The sequence below is a fragment of the Carex rostrata genome, chromosome 3 (assembly GCF_964058835.1).
Source record: "Carex rostrata chromosome 3, lpCarRost1.2, whole genome shotgun sequence".
NCBI lineage: Eukaryota > Viridiplantae > Streptophyta > Magnoliopsida > Poales > Cyperaceae > Carex > Carex rostrata.
The window spans coordinates 4,377,319-4,401,235 of NC_135920.1; the positions used below are offsets into that span (position 1 = coordinate 4,377,319).

Consider the following 23,917-nt stretch of genomic DNA (forward strand, 5'->3'; position numbering starts at 1 on the left):
ATATGGAGATCATATCTAACGGTTCGGATCGATCGTTTAGATTTTCAAAATGAAAATACAGCGTGAAGTACAAACACGTTTTACTCCATGGAGTAGCATAGCCCATCCCTTATAATATTATTATAATAATGATTTACTCCATGACTGATTGCATTTTATTTTTATTTTCAAGTTTTAATTTAGCTCAAAATAATAATAATAAGATATACAGAACTAGTTTTTGGTCTAGTGACAAAGACACATGGTCTTTATGTGAAAAGTCATGAGTTCGAAAACCGGATGAAAAAAATTCTTTGTTATTGTAATAACAATGGTATTAAATAGTTTTGTGACTTGACCTCCAACCTTTACTCAAAATAATAATAATAAGACATACTAAAAGAATAAAAAAATATTACGAAATAAATTATAATTAAAAACTAATGTTCAAAAAACCAATCACGTCATATAACCAAATTAATTTGTGTAACTTAACTAAAAAATAAATAAAAACAATCATATCACACAACACGCAAATTACAAGCGGTACTCTCCAAAAATTTTCCGTACGTTCATTTCTGATTTAAATTCGCTTAAAACTCAAAGGTCATGTTTGGTTGTGGAGTAAAGTTAAACCGGATTAAATTTCTTACTTCAAACTAAATCGGAGTAAGTTAATCATGTTTGGTGGAGTAAGTTAAATTACCTCTCTAGGTGGTGTAAGTTGCTCTAATTTACCTCAAATCTTACTCCATCTTAAACCGCATATGTTACTCCTCGTTTGACTCCTTAAATGTGAAATAAGGGGTTTACTCCACCTCTTACTCCACAACAAAACATGGCCAAAAGAGTTCAAAGTTTGAAACTTTGAATTGAATTGAAGCAGCCCCATAAATTTGAATTTATAAAAAAAAATATTACGTGCCACGTTACGGGATGTAATTGGTTAATACAAATAAATAGCCCGTACATTGTCAGTCTATCTGACAACAAAAACTGTGAAGATGGGTCACGTCAATTCTCATAGACCCAAACTGCTCGCCAGTGATTCCAGAAGCACAATGTACAGCGGGAAATACACCGGGTTCATTCAAATAGTTTCTAAAACCCTGATCCCCAGGTTCATCAATCGAACGGTCTTAAAATAAAATCCTTAAACCTCTTCAATTTCTCCATCTTTTACTGCCCTTCTTCCCTCTTTCTTGTAGCAGAGCTTCAAATTCAAATTAGAAAGAGAAGCCCCGAGCGACCATCAATGGCTGCCTTATCATCCTATGAAGAGCTGAGAAAAAAGAAACTGGAAGAGAACAAAAGGAAGCTCGAGGAGCTCAAGCTGAACCACCTTTCCGCTTCTCTTCGCGAAGCCATTGCAACCCCTAAACGCTCACCGGTTCCCTCTCTCTCTTTCTCTTTCTCTCTCTCTGGTGCGTAGATAAAGTTTCTTTCAGCACACGTCCCCAAAGCATTCTGTTCTGCATAATTTTAATAATAATTTGGGGGGTTTTACTGGTTCTAATAGTCTCTTGTTCTATGTTTTCCTCTCCGTAAAAAGTTATCGTCCCTGAAACCAATAATTTTATGTTTATGTAATTCCAAGCAGCTTTAATTTGGTGAGTTTACCTTTGTACTTCTCTATTTCATACCTATGTAAGGAATGCAATTTTCACACATGTTTCAAGGTACCGGAATTGACATTTTCCCTCATCTTTTGGCATTATACACTTAGGAGATAGTTTAAAGTTTAAACTTGGTTCACCAGAAAAGAACATAGACTAGCAAAGAACAAAACACCTATATGACTATAAAATTTAAGAGCAGCACGCTTGCTTTACAATACAAAAGCTAGCAGTTTTACTCAGCTGCAAAGTAAAACAAGTTAATAAAGTGTATATTATATAATATAAAATTTATGTCGTCTGTCATGGCTGCACTTTCCTTGTAACCAGGCAAAATCGGTGAAAAGAAAAGCACCAGAGCCTGTGACGATTAGACGATCAGAAAGAGTGGCTGCTCTTCCTGCACAACCAAAGTATCAAGATGTATGATATATAATTTTTATGAAACTTTATTATATTTGTATTTGTTTATTTTAAATTTGCCTTTTGTGATGTTTTGTTTATGTACTCCATTTTTTTCCTCATGTCCTTCAATCAAAAAGGAGTTTCCTGCCAATGATATTATCAGGAGAATAAGGAGGTACGTCGCTTTTATATGAGTTTCCTGCCAATGCTTTGTCACAATTCAATCAAAAAGAAGGTTGTGAAGAGAAATTATCAATCCTACTTGTTATTCTGTTTTATCTGACCCATAATTAACTATAGCATACTATAAAATTCTCAGATAAAAAGTGTTTACTATCCTCTGAGGAAAGCCATTAAATAAAATCATGATTTTAAACAAAAAAACTTTGATATAACCCGCTTGGTTGGGAACAAAGCATGTGCTGATGAGCATCTCTTTAGCACATATTACAAACAACTACTTGGTATATAGCTATCATCTTAAATCAGTTTTTTTATCATTCTTTCATTGTAAATGGCCAAACTTGAAGATCTAATCCAACGAGGAAGGACCTGGCTAACCGAGTGTATGCTACTGATGAAGAAAGGGAATATGCAATAAAAAAGGCAGCAAAGCTTGCAAGTTCGATGAGCTCCAAATTTTTCACTTTTGTCAAGCCAATGCTCCAATCGCATGTTACCGGAGGCTTCTGGCTGGTCAGCCTTTTGTTTTCCTACTTTAGTTTAGGGCTGTGTATCCATGAGTAGAACTGGTAGTAAACCAGGCTAGGCTGGATTAGCTTAATTCAAGAAAATTTTTATTTTTTAAAAACACTAATAGGCAAACGGCTGGTTGGTGAGGTTTAGGTTCTCCAGCTAATACTTATGTTAAAAGGAACTGAAAATGACAAATTTCCCTCTAGCTAATAGTTTAATTCTAAACTGGTCATGCCCATTATTCCAGTGGTTAGGTACTTAAGTCTAAACATAGAGATGAGATGACATATCACATGCCACTATGCCAGTGTTGTAAAACATTTGAATTGAAAGGTTATCCTTTAAATCAAACCTGTAATTCTTTCTTACCTCAAAACAAAAACAAAAAAGACTATACCTATTATTCTTCTACAAGTACCTAGAACTCATCAGATGCATATGTGTCCAGTACTGGCAGAGACACTGATGTTTGCTAGAGACACCATTAACAGTCGAGAATTAAAACTTTTCCTTTAATATTTTTATTACCTACCAGCAACAAAAGGCTGGCATAGACCTGCTCAGCCACAATAATCCCAAAGTAATGAATATGAACCTTGCAATAGGGGCTTCCAATAGGGTTTTGCCGGAAGCACATGCCAAAACAAGACACCAACATAACTTTAATAGATGAAGACAAGCTGGAGTTTGACACATTGTACCTGGCAAATAAACGAGGTCTAAGTGCCGGCTGGAGGGGCTTTGCTATAGAACACAAGCTTGTTGACGGTGACACACTTGTTTTCCAACAGATGTCTCTCACAACTTTTAAGGTGGGTTGTTAATGACTCTGTGTGTTTGTGTGTTTGTGCGACCACTGAAGAATGTTGACATTAAACATGTCATAATTCTATTGCTTCATTTTCTTTTTATTGGTAAAGATGATTGAAAAAAAATAACAATGACATTTACTTTTACATTATACTTCTTTCTTAATTTACCTTTTTTGATGCAGTTTATGGCTTGGTCCATCCCTATAGAGCCATTGCTTCTTTTGCACTTAGTTTATCTTTTGGTTCTGTATAGCTTTTTTCTGCAGTCATTAGCAACGACCTTTTTAGTTAGAAGTTATTGCGCTTTTCCAAAATTAATCTACTTGTATTTTGCACTGTAAGCAGCATCCACCATTTTTCATTGCTATTTGCAATTTATACATGGGATATAAACCCATAGTCTAGTTAGTCTAAATTATGTCTGTTTCTTAGTATTAAATAAACATAGTTATTGAATAAGCACCCAGTAGAAAACATCACAATTTCCAAATCCTACTATTGTTGTTTTAGACTTTTAGTTCAATTTTCACTTCAATTGAAAAGAACCTCAGTGAAGGCAGGGACAAATTTGTCAACATTTCAGCGGAACGTGCCTTTTACTTGAATAATCCGACATTCTAAGTGTTGAATGTTTTTTCCAAGTATCAAAAGCATATCCATGTGCCAGGCACTTTTTGCAAATGTGATAAATAGCTTTTTGATGTAGTTGATGTTGAGATAGGCTTAGTCTAAGTAAATTTGTTGTGACGGGGAAGGGGTCCAGCTCTTATTCATTTAGTTGATGTTGAAATAGACTTATTTTTAATAAAATTATTGCGAGGGGAGGGGTCCAGCTCTAATCTAATAAAAAAACAAATATTATTGTTAAATCCTTTGTATCATTACATTTTTATTCCCATACACGATACCACTTTGTTTAAATATTCAATATAATCTGGTTCAATTTTAGCTTACTTTCGTGTCAAATCTCTTTCATGCATGCATGAGGACTGACATAAGAGTTGATTTTCAGGTTTATATAATAAGGGCAAGCGGATATCATGACCAGTGATTGCACTTGGTGTAAGGTATGGATTTCTGTTATCTTTCTGAGATATGGGAGATTTTCAAATTATACCCCATTTTGTCCAGTGTTACATCAAGTCTTCGAACAAGTAGCATCAACCGTTCTTGTATTAATACACAATTGAAGTGTTATTTTAACAAATGAAGTGAACTGTGCCTAGCATTTTCATTTTAATCCCCATCAGATAGTTTCATCTCAAGGTCATAAGAACTTGTGACCGAAAAGATATATAATTTGTTTTTAACAAGAGTTAGGTTAACATTAAAATACCTTAACTCGACTTATGGCTTTGAAAGGACATACACACCTAGAAATCAACTTAGCATTCCTAGTTGTTTGGTTTTAGACGGGCAGAAGTCTCTAAATAAATGGAATCCAGAATTCTCTTTTTTACTGGAAACTATTTGCAAATCTAACAACAATTGGATGTCAATAACTAGAGTTGGGAATGGGGTTTAAATGGCACAAAAGATTATCTGTGAAATCTACATCAATAATTTACATGTAGTACGGTACAAGAGGTGCTGACATGTGTATGGCTAATAAATTATAGTTCCTTAAGCGAATACATATACAGATATTCAAATTTCTGTCAGCCTATTTAAAGTCTACTTTCTTTGTTTTCTTTTGTTGAAAGAGTACTTACCTATTTTATATACTTAATTGTCTTTTATGAATATCAAATAATATATGCAGATTTGTTCTCAAATCTCAACGTTTGAACTTAAAAATGTTATATGTTATTACTTCCAAGTTCTTTTTTGTTTTGATATTTGCATAATTCTCATTAGTGTCACTAAACGTAAGGTACCCAAAGTTGCATTCATGTCCACATTAGTATGGTATGATTTTGAATTTTGACATACATTTATTATTGGTATCCATTTAGTGAAAGGAAGATATGGGTTTAACATTATCCACTTTGTATTTATTCAGTTTTCATCTCTAATTGGAGATGTTCGGTGTTCTATCTGAAGAAAGCCATGCCATTCATCATTGTAATTTACAACACCTAAATCAATACCCATACATCATACTGGATGCATTTAGGTAGGACGTTAGAATTAGAGTTTATATATAACATTTTCGATAGCGTTTGCAAATCTTGCATTTACCAGATAGATAAATTTGCACAATGTTCTTACCTTCTTTTTTTTTCCTTTTCCTTATTAGGAGGTTTGGTTTCTGAGTTTTTACAGATGTTTTGATTGATGGAGGAACAAAAGAGGATCTAACTTGAGCAGTTTGATTTGTTATCCAAGAGTTACTCTTGCCCTTAACTTATATGTATGTCTTGAAAATTAAAATTTAATTTTAACATTATGTTGTGCTCTGAACTTTATGGAACAAGTCTTGTACAAAAGAGCTACCGTTTATGTGTCATCTTTTTTTCTATTATTTATTGACTAATTTAAGGGGTGACCCAAATTTGCCTTAATTTGTGCTTTTTTAAATCTGGAATCAAAATTACCAAGCACTCAAAACAATCAAACAAACTCTGATTAGATATACGACTAAATAAATATTTAGATAAATAAGAAAATAGATTTACAACAATGTACATCTATTCCTTTACATTATATTGAAACACGCACTTTTGAGGAAAAAAAAAAAAATGAAATTTTAGCTCCTAGATAGATGTAAATGTCCTTTATACCAAGATCAACACCAGACATAATGTACAAATTTAAATAAATTCCAGTACCTGTTCTAAGTATGAAATTTGTACATTATATTGAAATACATATGCTCACTTTTCTAAGTATCTCATCCTTGCCAAATCTCGCAAAGATCAATACCAGACATAATGTACAAGATTAATATTCCCAAAATTTACTGCATTTGCTGACTTATGCATCCAGTAAAACAATACAGATAAGATAATATTATTTACTGGCAGTAGTGGTTCCATCCTTCTTAAAAACTGTCTTCGGCTTGGAAAGACCAGCAAGTGTAGTCTCGGGTATTATTCCATCATCTTCAGATATCGTCACTGGTGTCTCATCACCAGTTTTTGGGTCAACAATCTTTAAGAAAAATGATGTAACAGTATTAGAAAGTTTAATTAATAAACAGACCCAACAATATAATAAAATCATTTGCTTTGTCAGCTAAGCTAGTGTGGTAGAAGACTATTTGCTATATTAGAGATAAATTCCAGTACCTGTTTTGTCAAGAAATTTGTTTAGTTGCATGGAGGAGACAAAAAGGGCACAAAAGCTAGGATGTCCACCAAAAATTAAGTAACTTCTTTGTCGTCACCTTAGATGTTCAGCATGTGTGTGCTTTTCGATTTGCAATTGTGTTTGTGTGTGTGTGTGTGTAAATGTCACAGAGAACAATAGGGAGAGGAATAAATGATTCTTAGAAACCGGTTTGGGGTCAAGGAAGCCCTTCACAGTATTCCAAAGGTGCCTAAAGCCGCTACACGCGTTAACCACAAACATTTGATGTAGTGTCTACAAAATCAAACAGTAATAAAAAATTAAAATGGACTAAACTGCAAATTTATCATATGAGTAAAAAATCATAATTGTCTCACCTCAGGGTAGTAATCACTATCCATCTTTTGCATCTTTAGCAACATCTATCTCGTTGTTTTGATGAAATTCTTGAAACCCTACAGTCACAAAAATAAATAATAAATAAATATATAACATGAAAGAACAAAATAAAAACATCACAAATTATAACGTTCTACCATAGGGCTACTACTATAATGATTGTTGCATTTTATTGCCTTCAAGGGTAATTTCATCAAGAAAAAAAAAATGACCCAAATTTACGTACCACACCATCTAAATCGAGGATGGTAGTTGTCAAGTCAATGTGTTGTTTTGCAGCAACTGAACATGCAGAAACCGATCCGCAAATGCCTTCTCAAACTCTTACACGTGATATTTTATGTGCCGCTCAACCAAGGTTATTTGCATCAGCTTGCTTGGTTCAACCTTGCCAAGCTGCTCTATATATACTGGTCATGCATCACAATTTGGCCGTTATCTCATAGAAGCTCCGCAAATTCATTATCAGACCTTAAGCAAGCAACCAAACAAACAAAAACGATTGGCGAATAAAATTTGAGTATCAAATAAAAAATGAATTTATATTGAAGAATTACAAAAAGAGATAAAAAACGAATTTATATTGAAGAATTAGTTAATTTATTCATGTACTCATACTCTCCCATGTCAAACCAGATTTTGCACAGTTTCAAGAAAAATAAAGAAATCAATTTAGCAAAAGTGCTTCCAACTCACGGTTTTGGAGCCGGTGAGTAGCAAGGCACTTCCTCCGCCTTGCTTGTCGGTTGTCTCCTAATTTCGACCACGATTGTGCAGCAGCGAGGACACGGGGGTATGAACCCTAGCCCCGGATTTGAGTGATGATATCAAATCAAATCTTAATGAAAGAAAAAAAGAAAAATGTCAGATCAGATTTATGAAAGAAAAGAAAAGAAAACAGGTCTAACAAGAAAGAAAAATCCAAAATCATGAATTAGCTTCTACTGTACTATGCATAGCACAGATTCGTCCATTCTATGGATCATGTTGAATGGTCTTGAATCTTTAGATCAAGTGATTTTCTACTTATCTAAAAAAATAGTAAAAAAATTCTAAAAAATGTAAAATTTGGTTTGCAAATGCATTTCATATGTGGATCATGTTGAACGGTTCAGATCGACTGTTTGAACTTTGAAAATGGAGATATTGATCCACAGTACAGACCAATGTGCGTTATGCATTAACACTGTAGCCTCACTCTTAATAAACCGATCCTTGGATCGGGTATGGATCCGTATCTTCACCTGTATCTCCATTTCTCCTAAAAACTTGATAGAAAAAATATGGTAAGATCAACCTGTACCAGAATTAACACGGTACCAGAATTAACACTGTACCAAAAATATGGTTTGCAAATGCATTAACAATGTGCGTTATGCATTAACACTGAATCTGGTTGTGTAACCTATACAAGAGGAAAAAAAATGGTAAGATCAACCTTCCCTAACCTCATCTCAAAAGCCCAAAGCCCAGTACTCAGTTTCCTGTTGCTTTTTATCGTAAATTCTATACAGTTATAGAAAAAAGTTAAAAACTCAACTAACCATGTCAATAAACAAATAATTAATTAACTATTAGACTCACTAATTAAAAGACCTGACGACGAACATTTAAAAAAGAAACACTTACTTGGGTTATCCAGTATACATATATGGTATCAAAAAACTAACAAATGTTTTTTTCTCATAAGTATTGAGCACTAGAACATAGATAAACAGTTGGTATAAAAAAATAAATGAAAATAAATGAAACCGACCTGTCAGTCAATAACCCCTTGTCTTGAAGCAACCCAAGAAAATGAGACTCCACCTATATTTGAGCCCATAGAAACTCACCTACACATAAATAATGCTCAATTGAGGATCCATATCATAAACAGTAGCATTATAGAGGTATAGTGGATGCATGCATTACTTTGATTAATTATATCAGTTGCAACTAAACTTAAAGAAAATTCAATGTTGTCTGCTTTCAACAAAAATATAAACACAAAAAAAATATATATATTCAAATATATTGAGCCTAAATTGAGGCTGGTTAGGAGCACTCAGTTTCAAATTTGTAGTTAAGAAAGCGGCTATTGTTGCCTTTTGGTTAAATACCAACATTATAGAGGTATAGTTGACTTAATTGCGCTTTTAGATAAAAATTAGGACTATTTCAGACATAGTTATAGAATCCGAAAAATTAAGGATTAGATAAGTTGCACAAATTCAGGTACCATCATAACCCATTACCACACAGCACTTATGTTTGTTGATCTAAACTTACCTTTTTCAGAAAATCAAATGCCGAAGGGCAATTTTTCTCTATACTTAAAAAATGGTAAGGTTGTACCAACATAGATTAAAAGAAAATACCAACATTAGACATAGCACGGATAGACACATGGCACGATTTTCAGAAGCATTTCTTAAAACACTTCAAGTGCATCTCTTTTACTTTGCCATTTTCCAGTTATATTTACACAAAAGCATTCTCTATTAGATTTCTTGGCAATAGAGATGCAAGAAGCAAACTATCATTTTTAAAGAAAAATAAAATTGGGCTTAAATTGATGAGAGTGATACCGAGAAAAGGAGATGATCAAGAAAGCGATCGAAGTGGAAATCGAGGTCAGAGGAGTGTCGATTGAGACAGTCCTCACTGCTCTAGCTCCTCCATTGCAATTAGATAGAGGAGGATCGGAGAGGGAGGGAGAAAGATTGGTTCGTTCAAATGAGGGAACGAAAATGGGGGCGAGAGAGAGGGCAATTAAAGAAGACGGGCTCTTGGAAATTGAACTGATGGCACGAATCTTGACGCACTAGCCAACGGTCTGGATCAACCGGTTCCAAATAATTTAGTCCCACAACGCTCACGCTAAAATACCGAATACTGCGTTCCTCTTTAAATAGAGGGGAGCTGCAACATTTAAGTTCAACCGTCCCGTCAGGGTTGAGAGGGAATGCGCTCATGAAGTGTTAGCTGAGGCGTGTTCTGCCGACAACCAATTGACGAACTCAAATTTTTCAGGCGAGCGTACGCTGCTCCTACATTCGAGTTAGCGTTGCTCGTCAATTTTTGGAAGGTCTCCTTTAACGGAGACCTACAATCTCTTTACTAAAAGTAAATAAAGGTTTTGTTGGAGGTGTCCCAATAATATTGTGTGATTTATGATAAAATACTGATCTCTTATTTGAAATTATCATAATATTTTTGAATTTTAACTCTAATCAATGAAATTTTAGTCAACATAAAAATTCACACTTTAATGTGTAAGTATATTTTAAAAATAAACGTTTACAACAATTACAATGCTGATACTTAAAATGGTAATTACGCATCTGCTTATCCTTAGTTTTCTACATGTGGTCCCTATCATAGTTGCTTTCAAGCGACATTTGCGGTCCCCCAAAGTCGGTAGTGATCTCCCAAGATAGTTAATTTCAAAGACACGTCTGTAAATTTCTCATAAATATTCACATTTTATTGTGTAAGTATGAATATTCGGTAATTCCCTCATTAAATGCTAAATTAGCTTTTATAATTATTCTAAATAGCTAGTTATAATTTTTTCAGACCACAGCCAATTTAGCATTTAATTGGAGAATTAAACTTTTTTATTACAGAGAGAGAAATGTGCTTTTAGAGAGAGAGAGAGGAGCTACCACAGGACCACAGCCAATTTAGCATTTAATGGGAGAATTAAACTTTTTTATTACAGAAATAATGGAAGTTATTTGAACTGAAAAGGCATTTAATCCAGGTAATACAAGAGCAATAGCATGTGGGCCTGGAACATGTATATATATCATTTTAAAAAATGGTACAAAGTTAATATATCCAACATGGTACAAGCCAGTGTGGATTGGTACACTACCTGGCCCATAAAAGTGAGGCCCAAATGCTAAATTTTCAATCCCATTCTGGAGACATTTCTTAGGGAGTAGTTGGAGCTTGATTTTGCTTGTCCCTATCACAATTAATATTATCATTATTATTTTATCTATAGTTATGTTTGACCTTTGAAACATTCAAATTGTTTTCTTTTTAACAAATGAAAAAAGGGAACGTAATATTGCAAAGCTAGCTTGTGTTGTGGTCATCGATAAAATTTGGTAAGTACACCTTCAAATATTTACAGGCTTCAAACAATAAATTTAAACTATTAAAATTAATTTATTTCACGAGTGATGTATGTGCATGATTTTTTTTTAAAGTTTGAACTCATTTAGTACAAAGTCAAGCTGTTAAAAATAATATAAAAGTTTATCTTTTATATCGCTTGACTTTGTACTAAATACATTCGAAATTTAAAAAAAATTACATATACATACGTCACTCGTGAAGTAGATTAGTTTGAAAAGTTTGGATCGTCATTTGAAACAAATCAAATAATTTTTGAATATTTAATAAGCATAACGCACTACTTTTACTGTAAAAATATAAATGAACATTGTTCATTTGATTCCACACAAACACATTTAATAATGAGTAAAGCTAGCGTGTGACATGCTCACCAAGAAAGTTTGGTGAGCATAACTCCAAAAGTATATCGGATCGACGTCAAATGCCAAATCCAAACCGTTGAAATCCATGTACTTCATGAGTGATGCATATACATGCAAAATTTTGAAAGTTTCGAGTTTATTTGCTACACGGTCAAGTGGTCAAAGAAATGAACATTTTATTATAAGTTATTTTATATATTCAATTTTTATTATTTCTTTGACCACTTGACTGTGTAGCAAATAAACTTGAAACTTTTAAAATTTTGCATGTATATGCATCACTCGTGAAGTACATGGATTTCAACGGTTTGGATTTGGCATTTGATGTCGATCCGATATACTTTTGGAGTTATGCTCACCAAAGTTTCTTGGTGAGCATGTCACACGCTAGCTTTACTCTTTAATAATTGTTATTTTGGTTGGAAGCATCAATTGCATTAATTGAAGTACAAGAATATGCAAGTTTTTCAATACTTCTGCATAGGAAAATAAAGCAAGTAGTTGAAAGCTTAAATTGGCAACGCTTCAAAATTCTATTCTTTGACCTTTTTTTGAGGAAAGATTCTTTGACCGTTTATTAAGATAAATCCTTTGTTTCATATGCAAGAGTTTACAATCTACTATTTCAATTTTTAAACCTATGCTTGTCAACATCAACAATAATTTTCCAAATACAATTCTACTTGTTTGCATATTGCTCTAGTATTGAGCACCGTCAATAATGCATATAAAGAGGAAAAAGAACAAATTATGGGTTTGCACGTGTGGAATTTTTGTTCACAGAACTTTGAACAAAATGTAATTCAAAGTCCGATCTAAACTGTTGAATTACGTCAAAATTCGCACAAACAATTTAAATTTACTTGAACGTTTAAGTTTTAAATTTATTAACACAAATATAATAGTTTAAGCCCAATTTTAGATAAAATTTGTCCAAAATCCAATTCCATTGCACATTGCAGAGTTATAAGTGTTTTTTTTTATATATATATATTTTTCTTATTTCCTATTTCATAAGGAAACCGGAAACTAAGCTTAAAGCCTTAAAGGTAAAGGATTCTACGCCATAATTTGCGGAAAGCTGTTTATGAATTATGATAGCAGCCATATTTTATTTCTTATGTTGCACGTTGATTTGCCAGACTTTTGTGGGTAAAAAGGAGAGATCAAGGGGAATTCACAAGTTGAGATTTGTATCCAATCATAGACAAGGAGATTTTTCATTTTTTTTCCAAAAGAGAGAGAAGATTTCTTTCGCCGAGTTCTAGCTAGTAAACCGTGACAATTATCTCTTTTCATATTTTATCTCATCACGTGATTTGTTCAATTATTGAGGGTTCATCTACAATTGTAGACCATAATTGGTAGCCTAGTTCCAATTTCATATATAAAAAAAATGAATTCTCTCACTACAATCATCATCATCATATATTATTATTATTATCACCATCACCATCACCATCACCATCATCATTAACATTATTATTATTATTATTATTAGAGCATCTTCAATCCAGCAATTGAAATTAATTGCTAAACAACAATTATGAAAATTTTAGAAATTAAGCAATCCACTCCTACATTAGTATAATCAACCAAATAATTGAGAATTAAATACTTAGCCAATAAGAATTAAACATTTGGCTAACTCATCTTTAAAAAAGAATTTCTTATTGAGCAATTCTTTCCAACAATTGTTAAATAAGCAATAGTCATACAACTCAGCAATTACAAAAACAATTGACACATCAGCATAAGCAATTCATAAGCAATCACTGTTGGAGATGCTCTTATTATTATTACTAACATACCCTCGGTTTTAATTAAAAGAATATATTTTTTATCTATTATAAGATAAATTAAGTTTTGACAATGATAATTCCTAATTTCCTATAAAAGAATATTATAGTCAACGAAAATTTGGACGCAAATAGATATTTTTTTAATTATAAAATCTTTTAAAAAAATAAATATATATTTTATTTCTAAAATGAGAAGAGAGAATACGAGAAAATACTAAGTCATCCAATCATAATAAATAAGGAGATGGAATAAAATCGGAATGAGAGTGTTGATTATATAATAGTGATAAAATGTCTACAAACTTAATCATCTTTATAAAATATGGATTATATTATTTTCTGAAAAATACTATTTTTTATTTAGGAATTTGTTAAATGGAAATTGTAGTGGTATGGGCTGTGGATAAGTGGTTATAATATCCTCCTCTCATACATATTTTTGGCCGAAATTTTTATAAATATCCAAATCAAATAACAAATTACGGAATCTACCCTGTTTTGCAAAAAAATATCCAATCCGGTTATCCAATAACCGGATTTGATACAAACTTCTGGTTAACCACTTCCCGGACTCAAAATGCACAAATCCGGTTAATGGTTAACCGGATTTGTGCATTTTTTTTTTTTTTTTTTTTTTTAAAACAGAAATTTTTTTATTTTTTGTATTAAAATATTACAAATGTTGAATATATTTCTTTGAAAATAGATGGAATACAATATAATTTGATTTATTAGAAAGACTGCAACAAATAACCCGGAGCAATATTTTTCAGATCGGATTTTTCGCGGCTGTAAGAAAAATTAATATATTTCTTTATGTGTTATTGGAAAAAAATAAAAATAATTAGATTCTGAGTTATTGATCCCGGTTCAAAAGTCACTTATAGGTTATCCAGAAAATATTGTGATCCTTCTAGTACATTTAATTTATAAAAAGTTGTATCTATTTTTGGAAAAAATAAAAAACTTTAATTTATTTAATTATTGTTTTTCAAAAAGAATTCTCAAAATAGATACAACTTTTTATAAATTAAATGTACTAGAAAGGTCACAATATTTTCTGGATTACCTAGAAGTGACTTTTGAACCGGGATCAATAACTCAAAATCTAATTATTTTTATTTTTTTCCAATAACACATAAAGAAATATATTAATTTTTCTTATAGCCGCGAAAAATCCGATATGAAAAATATTGATCCGGGTTATTTGTTGCAGTCTTTCTAATAAATCAAATTATATTGTATTCCATCTATTTTTAAAGAAATATATTCAACATTTCTAATATTTTAATACAAAAAATAAAAAATTTCTGTTTTCAAAAAAAAAAAAAAAAAAAAAAGGCAAAATGCACAAATCCGGTTAATGATTAACCGGATTTGTGCATTTTGAGTCCGGGAAGTGGTTAACTGGAAGTTTGTATCAAATCCGGTTACTGGATAACCGGATTGGATATTTTTCGAATTTCATTGCAAAAAATGGTAGATTCCATAATTTGTTATTTGATTTGGATATTTATAAAAATTTCGGTATTTTTGGCAGCCCAAACGCGCTTCCAGGCTAGTAATATTTATATTATTATATTGTAAACGTGATATTATTATATCTGTAATGTACTGGTGGTTAGGATTTTATTTTTATTCTGAATTTCTGATGGTTAAGATACTATATTTAATTAATTATAATTACTGTAGAAAGGTAGATTTTTTCATTGTCTGACACATGTACTCGACTCGAGACAATTATTCACGTTTCCCTTTCCTTTCCTTTTCTTTCATAAAAAATTTTAACAGAGATTTTCATTTATCAACTTTTGTAGTCTTGAAGTAAAGTTCTGTCGTCTATTGAATAAACCGAAATTTTTATTAATAGCATAAAAAAAAAACACCTCTAAAATAGGAGGGAATTCCACATTTACCCGAGCTACTAAGTCAATCTGCAGTCCATTTATGAAGGGACACATGTTAACTTGGCGGCCCTCCAAAAGCTCAAAAAATACACTGTAATATTAAATATATTTAAATTTTGAGGAATCTCTAAACCAATTTACAACCTCCAATAAATGAGTTGCAGATTGGCTTAGCGACCCAAATAAATGTAAAATTCTCTCATTTGGAGTTTTTTTTTAAATATATATATATATATAATCAAATTTCGAATTAAATGCTATGGGAGTATGGGACGGTTCTTATGAGTGTTGCTTTTGCCGTAATTTACCAACGCATTTGTAAATTCGATGGACTAGTGGTTTGACAAAAACACCATTTTTTTTTAATCTATTATCTAATTCATTCACTTCGTCATGCATCCGTGTCTAAGGAGAATAATTTGAGTCCGATTGGTAATGGATCTATTTGATTCGCCATATAATCCGCACGCACTGTTTCAATATACATGCACATTCACTTTAATATTTACGCATACAAATTTTGAAATAGATCAGACGGATGCGAAATCCATCGGACCCAAATTGTTCTCCTGCCCATGGGGCTAAGGAGAGCTGAGAACATGCCAATAGGTTTGCTTTCCCTCTCCATAATTATTTTTTTCTTTTCGCTTTTAACAAATGACAAGCAAAACAAGAAATATTTTCTGCAAGATTTTGCAGTTTCAACTGTGTTTGGTATTGTTAAACCGAGTTGAACTAGGGTGTTCTTAAGTTTATCAAGTTTTTTGGTGAATTCATCAAATTTGTTTTAAATGACAAATCCGAGCCGTTGAAATCCACCTACCTTACGAGTGATGCGCCTATATGCGCAAATTTTAAACATTCGAATTAATTTAGTATAAAGTCAAGTAGTCAAAAAACTTTCACAAAATTAGAAGGTTAATAAATTAATTTTAATGTATTTATTTTTTGAAAGTTTTTTTACCGCTTGACTTTATACTAAATTAATTCGAATATTTAAAATTTTCACATGTAGACGCATCACTCGTAAGGTAGGCGGGTTTCGACGGTTCGGATTCGTTATTTAAAACTGATTTGACGGATTTTAGACTTGAATTCACTAAGAGGCTTGTTGAACTTGTGAACACCCTAGTTCTACTATTATTAAATCATCAAACTTCGGTTTTAAAAAAAAATTATATTGAATAAATGAGCTTGATAATCACCTCATTAACACCCATAGAGAGATGTCAATTGTCAAATTTGACAAAAGTAATTTTGGGTAAAGATTTTAACAGAGCAATTTTGCTTCATGCAGGGCCGGACAATAGAATTAAAACAACGATGCATATGCTTTTTGCACTGCATGAAGCCAAAATTGCTCTGTTAAATCTTTTCCAGTAATTTTGAAGACAATGTCAGATTAATTTGCTTGTAAATAGAAAGATGCTCGTTTAGGAGAGAAGTTTGGTTTAAGCAAAATTTAAGGACCCCAAAAGCGGATCACAATGCTTGTTCTGTTATTGGCATATCCTCTAATTATTGTTTTAGAAAAATATCATAATCTAAGATGTCAGAAATAATTAAATAAAGCAACTTACAAAAAAAACCCATCGCCAGTTCCTCTTTTAAGTTTTAAATATTGTTTTCTTGATGCGAAGCGGTCAAAGAAGATCTGGACTTAGACATGCTGCTTGAAATCTGAAAGGAAACGAGTTATGCTATTCACCTCCCATTTGCACCAACTGTTCCAATGCAAGTAAACTAATGGATTGACAAAAAATGTTCTCTCAATCACTCAATGTATTAGAATTCTTTTAAAATATTAATAATTTTACACCACATAACATTTAAGTAGACATAAACAATATGAAAAATAATATTTCATCGAAATATCTTAACAGAATACAAATAGTTTTTGATAAAATAATTACTAGTCAGACTGAATGCACTAAAACCTCTTTAATTTTCGTATAAATTCTGATCGGACAGTCTAAAACAAAAATATTATGTTACCTCACACCCTGTTTGGATGGATAGTAGAGAAAGGAATGGGAGATAAAGAATAAAAGGGAATGGAATAGAATAGAAATGAAGATTAACATATTTAACATTTTCGTGTTCGGATGATTAATGGAAATAAATAAATTTAACTTTCCTTTCCGTCTTATTTCTTGTTTGGTTAATTAAAATTTAGAAGGTTAATGAAAAATTTGGTGTCTATTGTAGATTTGTGACAAAAAAACTTGTATGAACATTATATTGGTAAGATATAGAATTGGACATTTGTATTATTTTTTCTAAAAATATTTGCAACAAAATTTCTTTCCATACGTTACACTCCAAATTGGGACGAAAATCAATTCAATTAATTACAATGATACAAGATTAAACATTTCACCTCGTATATAATTTTGTCAACCAAATACAATTTGACGAAAAAATTTCTTTTGTTTTCATTTCCTCCCTCCTCCTACTCTCCATCCAAACAAGGTGTCAGACTGTCAGGTGATATGAATTCACGGGAAGCATTGGGTGTTAATTAACAGCGCTTGGGAAATACTAAAATTACCATCCTTGGTTTGCAGCTGTCAGTGGAAGCAATTCGGCTCCTTGCTTCCTTGTTCTTCTTATTTCTTTAATCTGAAGAGCTCTTATTTTGATAAGTTTTTGCAGAGTCATATCATTAATTAAAACGAGTTAGCAAATAATCTTCGATTAATTCGACAGCTCAGGATTTTATCTTTCTGGCGCGCACGTTAACCTGATAACCTCTCTCGTCTCTCCCCCTCTGTCTTTTATAACTCTCTCCATTGCAAAAAGAAAAGAAGAACTCAGACTAGTAGCCTCTGCATTCCTTGAAAAGAAGCTTTGATTCGCTATAATGGTTTTTAGAGTGTCAAAAAACTCTCCATTTTTGTTCTTTCCTTGAAAAGGCCTACCTTACGAGTTACGAGATTATATCATCTCTCCATTTTTGTTCTATGTTAAAAAATCTCTCCATTTCCCCTCCCTGACCAGTTCCTTCGGCAAGATATTTGCCAAATATTCTGAATCGTGTCTTTCAATTCCTCCTCAGCAAAATTTTGACACAAACTAGGTGTGATTTTGTGAAGATTTGGAGAATTGGTGTCAAATGGAGGCAAAGGCGGGAGATATATCGGTACCATTAGCAGTGCTACTGAAAAGGGAAATGTCAAATGAGAAGTGTGAGAAGCCAGATTTATTGTATGGTGAAGCCTGCCAGAAAAAGAAAGGTGAAGATTTCACACTATTGAGTGCAGATTCTGAGAGGATGCAAGAGACCGGCACAGAATCATTCTCAGTTTTCGCGGTACCAACACCTCTCTCTCTCTCTCTCTCTCTCTCTCTCTCTCTCTCTCTCTCTCTACCTTATTAGTTATTGTACTAAGCTGGTATGGTTTGGGTTCAATACCAGCTACTTGCTGGTAATGCACTATCAGGTAAGGTATCAGTATTATTTTTTTTCCCTTCTATTGAATAACTGATTCCTATATAAATTTGTTTGTTATAGTAATTCAAGGAATGAAATCCATGAATGAAAAATATTTTTCAGTTTTTATCATTCTAGGGCCTTATTTATAATATTTTCTTTATGCTACTTTTGGCTGAAGATTTTTGATGGGCATAACGGGTCAGCAGCTGCTATATACACCAAAGAGAATCTCTTAGACAATGTATTAAAAGCTATCCCACCAAAAGTTAGCCGAGATGAGTGGATATCTGCCTTACCAAGGGCTCTAGTTGCCGGCTTTGTCAAAACCGACAAGGATTTTACTGCTAAAGGTACAAATTTCTATTTTCTAAAAAAGTCAACCTCTATTCTCAGAGCCAAAGTTGCCATACCAGGTTACACTATTTCTATTAGCTTAAGGGCTATAACAACAAAAAATATAAGAAATTTTGGTCTGCCAAATTGAAACTGGAAACTGAAGATAATTTGTCATGAATTTCAAATGATCCTGACTTGATAATCGCCTTTAATTTATCTTTCAGCACGTTCTTCGGGTACGACAGTGACTCTGGTAATAATTGACGGTTGGGTAGTTACAGTGGCATCAGTCGGGGACTCACGCTGTATACTCGAATCAGCCGAAGGCTCGATATATGTCTTATCAGCTGATCATAGATTAGAGGTCAATAAGGAAGAGTAAGTTTTTATCTTTTGCCCCTTGGTCTGCACTTATTAAACCTCTGACTAATAAATGAACAAAATAATTCTAGGGTTGAGCGTGTGACTGCAAGTGGTGGAGAAGTTGCAAGAATAAATATAGCAGGCAGTGCTGGGGTATGTTGTTTGTTGTCTTTTTCAAATACTACCCTGTGAAATCCTGAAATTACATGTTTTTGCCTTTGAAAAAATAAACTACCTATTTGTCCTATAAACTAGATAGTTGCCATTTTTTTGGTGTGTTTTGCAACTTGTACAATTATGTTTACAAATGCGTCCCTTGTATATGGTTCATTTGCAGATCGGTCCCTTGAGATGCTGGCCAGGGGGGTTGTGCCTGTCAAGGTCAATTGGAGATTTGGATGTTGGGGAGTATATTGTACCTGTGCCTCATGTGAAGCAAGTAAAGGTACTTGAATAACACTTTCAGCACTAGAGTGTGCATTTAAGCACCAAAAAAAATGAAAAAAAGTAATGCACTTTGTCCAACTGAACTTTTCTTCAATACAATTTGGTTTATTGTCCTTTGAAGTTATCAAATGTGGGAGGCCAACTTGTTATAGTAAGATAAATCTATTAAATCTGGCTTATTGTCCTTTGAAGTTATCAAATGCGGGAGGCCGACTTGTTATAGCAAGTGATGGTGTATGGGATGCTCTGAGCCACGAAAATTCGCTCAGTTGTTGCCGAGGCTTACCAGCTGAAGCAGCCGCCACTCGCATTGTTAAAGTACTCTCTCTAAAAAAACTCTCTCCCCCGATCCCACCTTCTGACAAGTTTTGATTATTATGTTTGATGCTTGTTGGGTTTGGGTATTGCAGATGGTTGTTCTTGATAAGAAGATGTTTCTTATGTACTTTGAAATTTGAGTTTATTTACCTTTTAATATCACAGGAAGCAGTTAAAGTGAAGGGGTTGAGAGATGACACCACTTGCATAGTGGTGGACATACTGCCGCCTGAGAAGGTAAGCCCGCCTATAAAGAAGCCGGGAAAAGTTGGTATAAAATACATTTTCCGAAGAAAATCATATGACACCTTGTCAGAGGATCATATCGACCGTGGCTGCTCAGAACCTGATGTCGTTGAGGAAATATTTGAGGATGGCTCTGCAATGCTCTCTGAGAGGTGTAAAATTTAAGAAGTATTTTAATTAGTTTATTGGGTTTTTTGGGTGGTCGGTTGAACAATGAACTGTTGGTTGTGTGGCTAAATTGAGGGGTTAACTGATGCCAAGTTGGCTTACTATTTGAGAATGGTTCTCCCTTGTTTCAGTTTGGGTATTGGACCTGTATACGCAACTTTTGGCTTCTCTGATTCCAACTCCTTTTTCCCCTTTTTTGTCATTTTGGTCTTTGTTGACCCATTTTGCTTAATTTTGCACAAAGTTGTAAACCACATATCAGCCTTCCAACTCAGTCGAGTTGGCTAATTTTCACTTTGACAAATTGATCTCAAGAAGTGGGTCTTGAGAGCATAATTCTCATTAAAGGATTAGTGTATGCAGAGTCAATGAAGTCATTGCTTGGTTGCTGAATTGAAAGTTTAATTGATTTAACTGAGCTTCATTATTTTTTCCCAATTTGACAAATAGTTGAATTAGATGGAATATTAATTGCATTAAGGTTTTGTGACCTAATGGGCATTTTGGTAAATCTTCACAGGCTGAGCACAGATTGCACGACCAGCATCATCTTTGAGCCATACAATTGTGCTGTTTGCCAACTGGAAATGAAGCCAGGAGAAGGCATCTCAATTCATGGTACCACCTTCAAGTCAACTGGTATCAAAAGACCATGGGATGGGCCTTTCCTTTGCATACCATGCCAAGAAAAGAAAGAGGCCATGGAAGGGAAAAACTGCTCTTGAAGTATGCGCTTTTTTTCAAGCCGAGTATTGCTACACTATTTAGTATTACTGTATTAGTGCCTATATTTACCTGATACCAACCCATAGTGTGCTGTGGTAGCACCATAATAGTACCTAACGACCTATTATGTAGAACTACACTGTGCTGTGGTAGCACCATAATAGTACCTAACTACCTGTCATGTATAACTACTGGTCCCAGAAAAGAGCAGCTCCAAAATAATTCTAATTCCTGAGGACTTTTGTGCATTTTTCACCAACTTCATTGCATTTTCAATCCAGATTTCGGATCTAGAGTGCCCCAAGAGATATAGCTATCCGTCTTTCATCGATGGGATTGATTTCTCCTTCCAAATTGTTGGATTGTTGGACTACTAACTGCTATTGCTGAATTCTGAATTCTGACTTCTGATGCAAAAGAACCCTTCAATGATGGGGAATTTGCAAAAAATGATTGCTTCTCCTCTTGGGCCCACTTGCAGATTTTGCAACAGTCCAGTCTAAGAAGTACTTCGTTTGTTGATTTATTTATCATTTTTTATCTACTAATAATTTCATTTATAACTGCCTTGTTATAACCCAATTCTTTCTAGGTGTTTTTCGTGTACATACGGATAAGTGAAAGGATACCTTTTTATCCTGTTGTATCCTTGTTTGTTTTTGAAAGAGTTCTTTCTCTTTTTCCCTGCTTTATTCACGGGTTACTTTAATGCTTTATTTCGAGTATTGTTTGAGGTTATTTTGCAAATATGCAATATGAACATTTTACAGCAAGAATATTGTTTTCTCTTCGTGAGCATACATACTTGTTATCTTGTCGCTTTATCATTTGCAAATTTCAAATATAAATGTTGATTAGTAATATTTCCCCTTTCTCTGGGTCAATGTTGGAACGATGAAGAACAACATGAAGAAGAAGCACGATGTAAAAAGTATTTTATAAATTTGGAAAGACTATTGTACTTGAAAATATGAAACAAAAACTACATACGAGATACAACAGGTAAATATGAAACCTGATAATCAGGACCAAACTCTTATACCAAGATTTTTTTGTGCTAAGGCAATTAGGTTCTCCACCTCTGCATCATCAATAAATCCATTTCCGTTTTTGTCAACCCGGCGAATGCTCTTAAAAGCAGTGATCCGGCCAACACCTTTCCTGCGTAGTGCTTGTCGCAGTTCCTCTCGGCTTAACTGGCCATCTTTATTTGTGTCAAGTTGCTTTAGCCACTCCTTGAATTCTTCAATGGTCATGTCGCTGCCAGAGGAGCTGATTTGCTTGAGTGCCATGGTGTTTTGTTTCTCTAGGAATTCTTGTTGTTTGTTGTAATGGAGGTTTGTTCTTCTGTGGTCTTTTATAGGCCTCCCTGCCTCAGAAGTCAGAACCAAGGTTCCCAGTTCCTTCCCTGCTTGAATTGCCAGCGTCTCATTCCGTTCCGATCCGTTTCAGTAGAAAAACAAAATATCTATACGTATCAATAAGAATGGTAGAATGGGATTGATATCTAGGGAGAATCTCTACAATTGAACTGAAGCAGGTGTAAGAGGAGACAGAGTTGGCTGCATAACTTTATTCCTCCTTATGATCTTTTCTAAGTGACAAGTACTAGGTGATGTAGATGGCCATAGCCCATAGGAAAACTAAATTATTGATAACTTGGAAGTGGGGTTGAGTGCTCACATTGATAATAGATTGAAACGAACTTGAGTGAGTCTATGGTACTATGCATATCACGGGTTGTTACCGTGCTACGGCTCTATATTTGAGTTTTTAAATCCTAACGGTCGATCCGAACCGTTCATCTTGTTTTCCATATTAATATGTGTTTGGAGACCAAATTTTACATTTTTTTGAAATTTTTTACTATTTTTTTAGATATTTAGAAAATCAATTGATCTGAAAATTCTGGACCATCCAAAAACAGTGATTTTTAATAAATCTAAAAAAATAGTAAAAAAATTTCAAAAAATGTAAAATTTGGTCTCCAAACACATATTAATATGGAGAACAAGATGAACGGTTCGGATCGACTGTTAAGATTTGAAAACTCGAATATAGAGCCGTAACACGTTGCCAAATCCTAATATGCATACTACCATAGACTCACTCAACGAACTTTATTGGAAATTTTGTCTAGTCTACCGGACTACCAATTGTTAAAAAATACCAGCGTGTATGCTACTTTATAAGCTTCAATTACCATCAACTAAGCAGTTATAAAGCAATGGAGTAAAAGAAAACAATAAGACACGAGTGACGTTAAGTGGTTTGGATCAAAACTCCGCTGGTACATGCCGGCAGTATCGGACTGAGACAACCGAAAGCCAGTAATAAGATATACGCCAAACGTTTTTCTTAAGATAATTGCTGGAGGAATATTGAATCATAGAAAGGTTCACAATTATATCTCTCTCCTCCAGCGCAATAATCTTGCGAGCAATTGTGTTGACTCAGTCTTGGGCTAAATGTCACATTTGAAAACACCTAGCTAGAAATCATATCTTAGATCACTTCTCATTGAAGTCATTAATACA

At 33.5% G+C, this 23,917-nt stretch overlaps 3 protein-coding genes across 7 annotated transcripts; 2 read left to right on the plus strand and 1 right to left on the minus strand.

Annotated features, from left to right (window-relative positions):
- Window positions 1-1,159: 1,159 nt before the first annotated feature.
- On the plus strand, window positions 1,160-5,947 carry LOC144551939 (B3 domain-containing protein Os06g0194400-like). Its single transcript, XM_078300046.1, has 7 exons — window positions 1,160-1,369; window positions 1,926-2,018; window positions 2,138-2,175; window positions 2,531-2,696; window positions 3,302-3,508; window positions 4,521-4,575; window positions 5,748-5,947. Exons 1-6 carry the CDS (start codon window positions 1,235-1,237, stop codon window positions 4,557-4,559), a joined length of 678 nt encoding a protein of 225 aa, XP_078156172.1. The 5' UTR covers window positions 1,160-1,234; the 3' UTR covers window positions 4,560-4,575; window positions 5,748-5,947.
- Window positions 5,948-6,078: 131 nt separating this feature from the next.
- Window positions 6,079-9,869, minus strand: LOC144551016 (phosphatidylinositol/phosphatidylcholine transfer protein SFH4-like). Of its 3 annotated transcripts, none has more exons than XM_078298794.1 (7): window positions 9,709-9,869; window positions 8,895-8,973; window positions 7,835-8,399; window positions 7,365-7,609; window positions 7,117-7,194; window positions 6,947-7,033; window positions 6,079-6,601 (listed from the first exon to the last, which is right to left on the minus strand). In XM_078298794.1, exons 5-7 carry the CDS (start codon window positions 7,159-7,161, stop codon window positions 6,461-6,463), a joined length of 273 nt encoding a protein of 90 aa, XP_078154920.1. In that variant the 5' UTR covers window positions 7,162-7,194; window positions 7,365-7,609; window positions 7,835-8,399; window positions 8,895-8,973; window positions 9,709-9,869; the 3' UTR covers window positions 6,079-6,460. The 3 variants fall into 3 exon arrangements, 1 of the variants encoding a protein (XP_078154920.1); XR_013510740.1 differs by having other exon boundaries at window positions 6,080-6,601; window positions 6,739-7,033; XR_013510741.1 differs by lacking the exon at window positions 6,947-7,033 and having other exon boundaries at window positions 6,080-6,601; window positions 7,117-7,609.
- Window positions 9,870-17,915: 8,046 nt separating this feature from the next.
- Window positions 17,916-22,103, plus strand: LOC144551017 (putative protein phosphatase 2C 12). Of its 3 annotated transcripts, none has more exons than XM_078298796.1 (10): window positions 18,044-18,161; window positions 18,420-18,653; window positions 18,955-19,126; window positions 19,337-19,490; window positions 19,565-19,628; window positions 19,813-19,920; window positions 20,115-20,240; window positions 20,406-20,638; window positions 21,175-21,380; window positions 21,662-22,103. In XM_078298796.1, exons 2-9 carry the CDS (start codon window positions 18,456-18,458, stop codon window positions 21,377-21,379), a joined length of 1,260 nt encoding a protein of 419 aa, XP_078154922.1. In that variant the 5' UTR covers window positions 18,044-18,161; window positions 18,420-18,455; the 3' UTR covers window position 21,380; window positions 21,662-22,103. The 3 variants fall into 3 exon arrangements, with proteins under 3 accessions (XP_078154921.1, XP_078154922.1, XP_078154923.1); XM_078298797.1 differs by having other exon boundaries at window positions 18,143-18,161; window positions 18,436-18,653; XM_078298795.1 differs by having other exon boundaries at window positions 17,916-18,653.
- The last annotated feature ends 1,814 nt before the right edge of the window (window positions 22,104-23,917 follow it).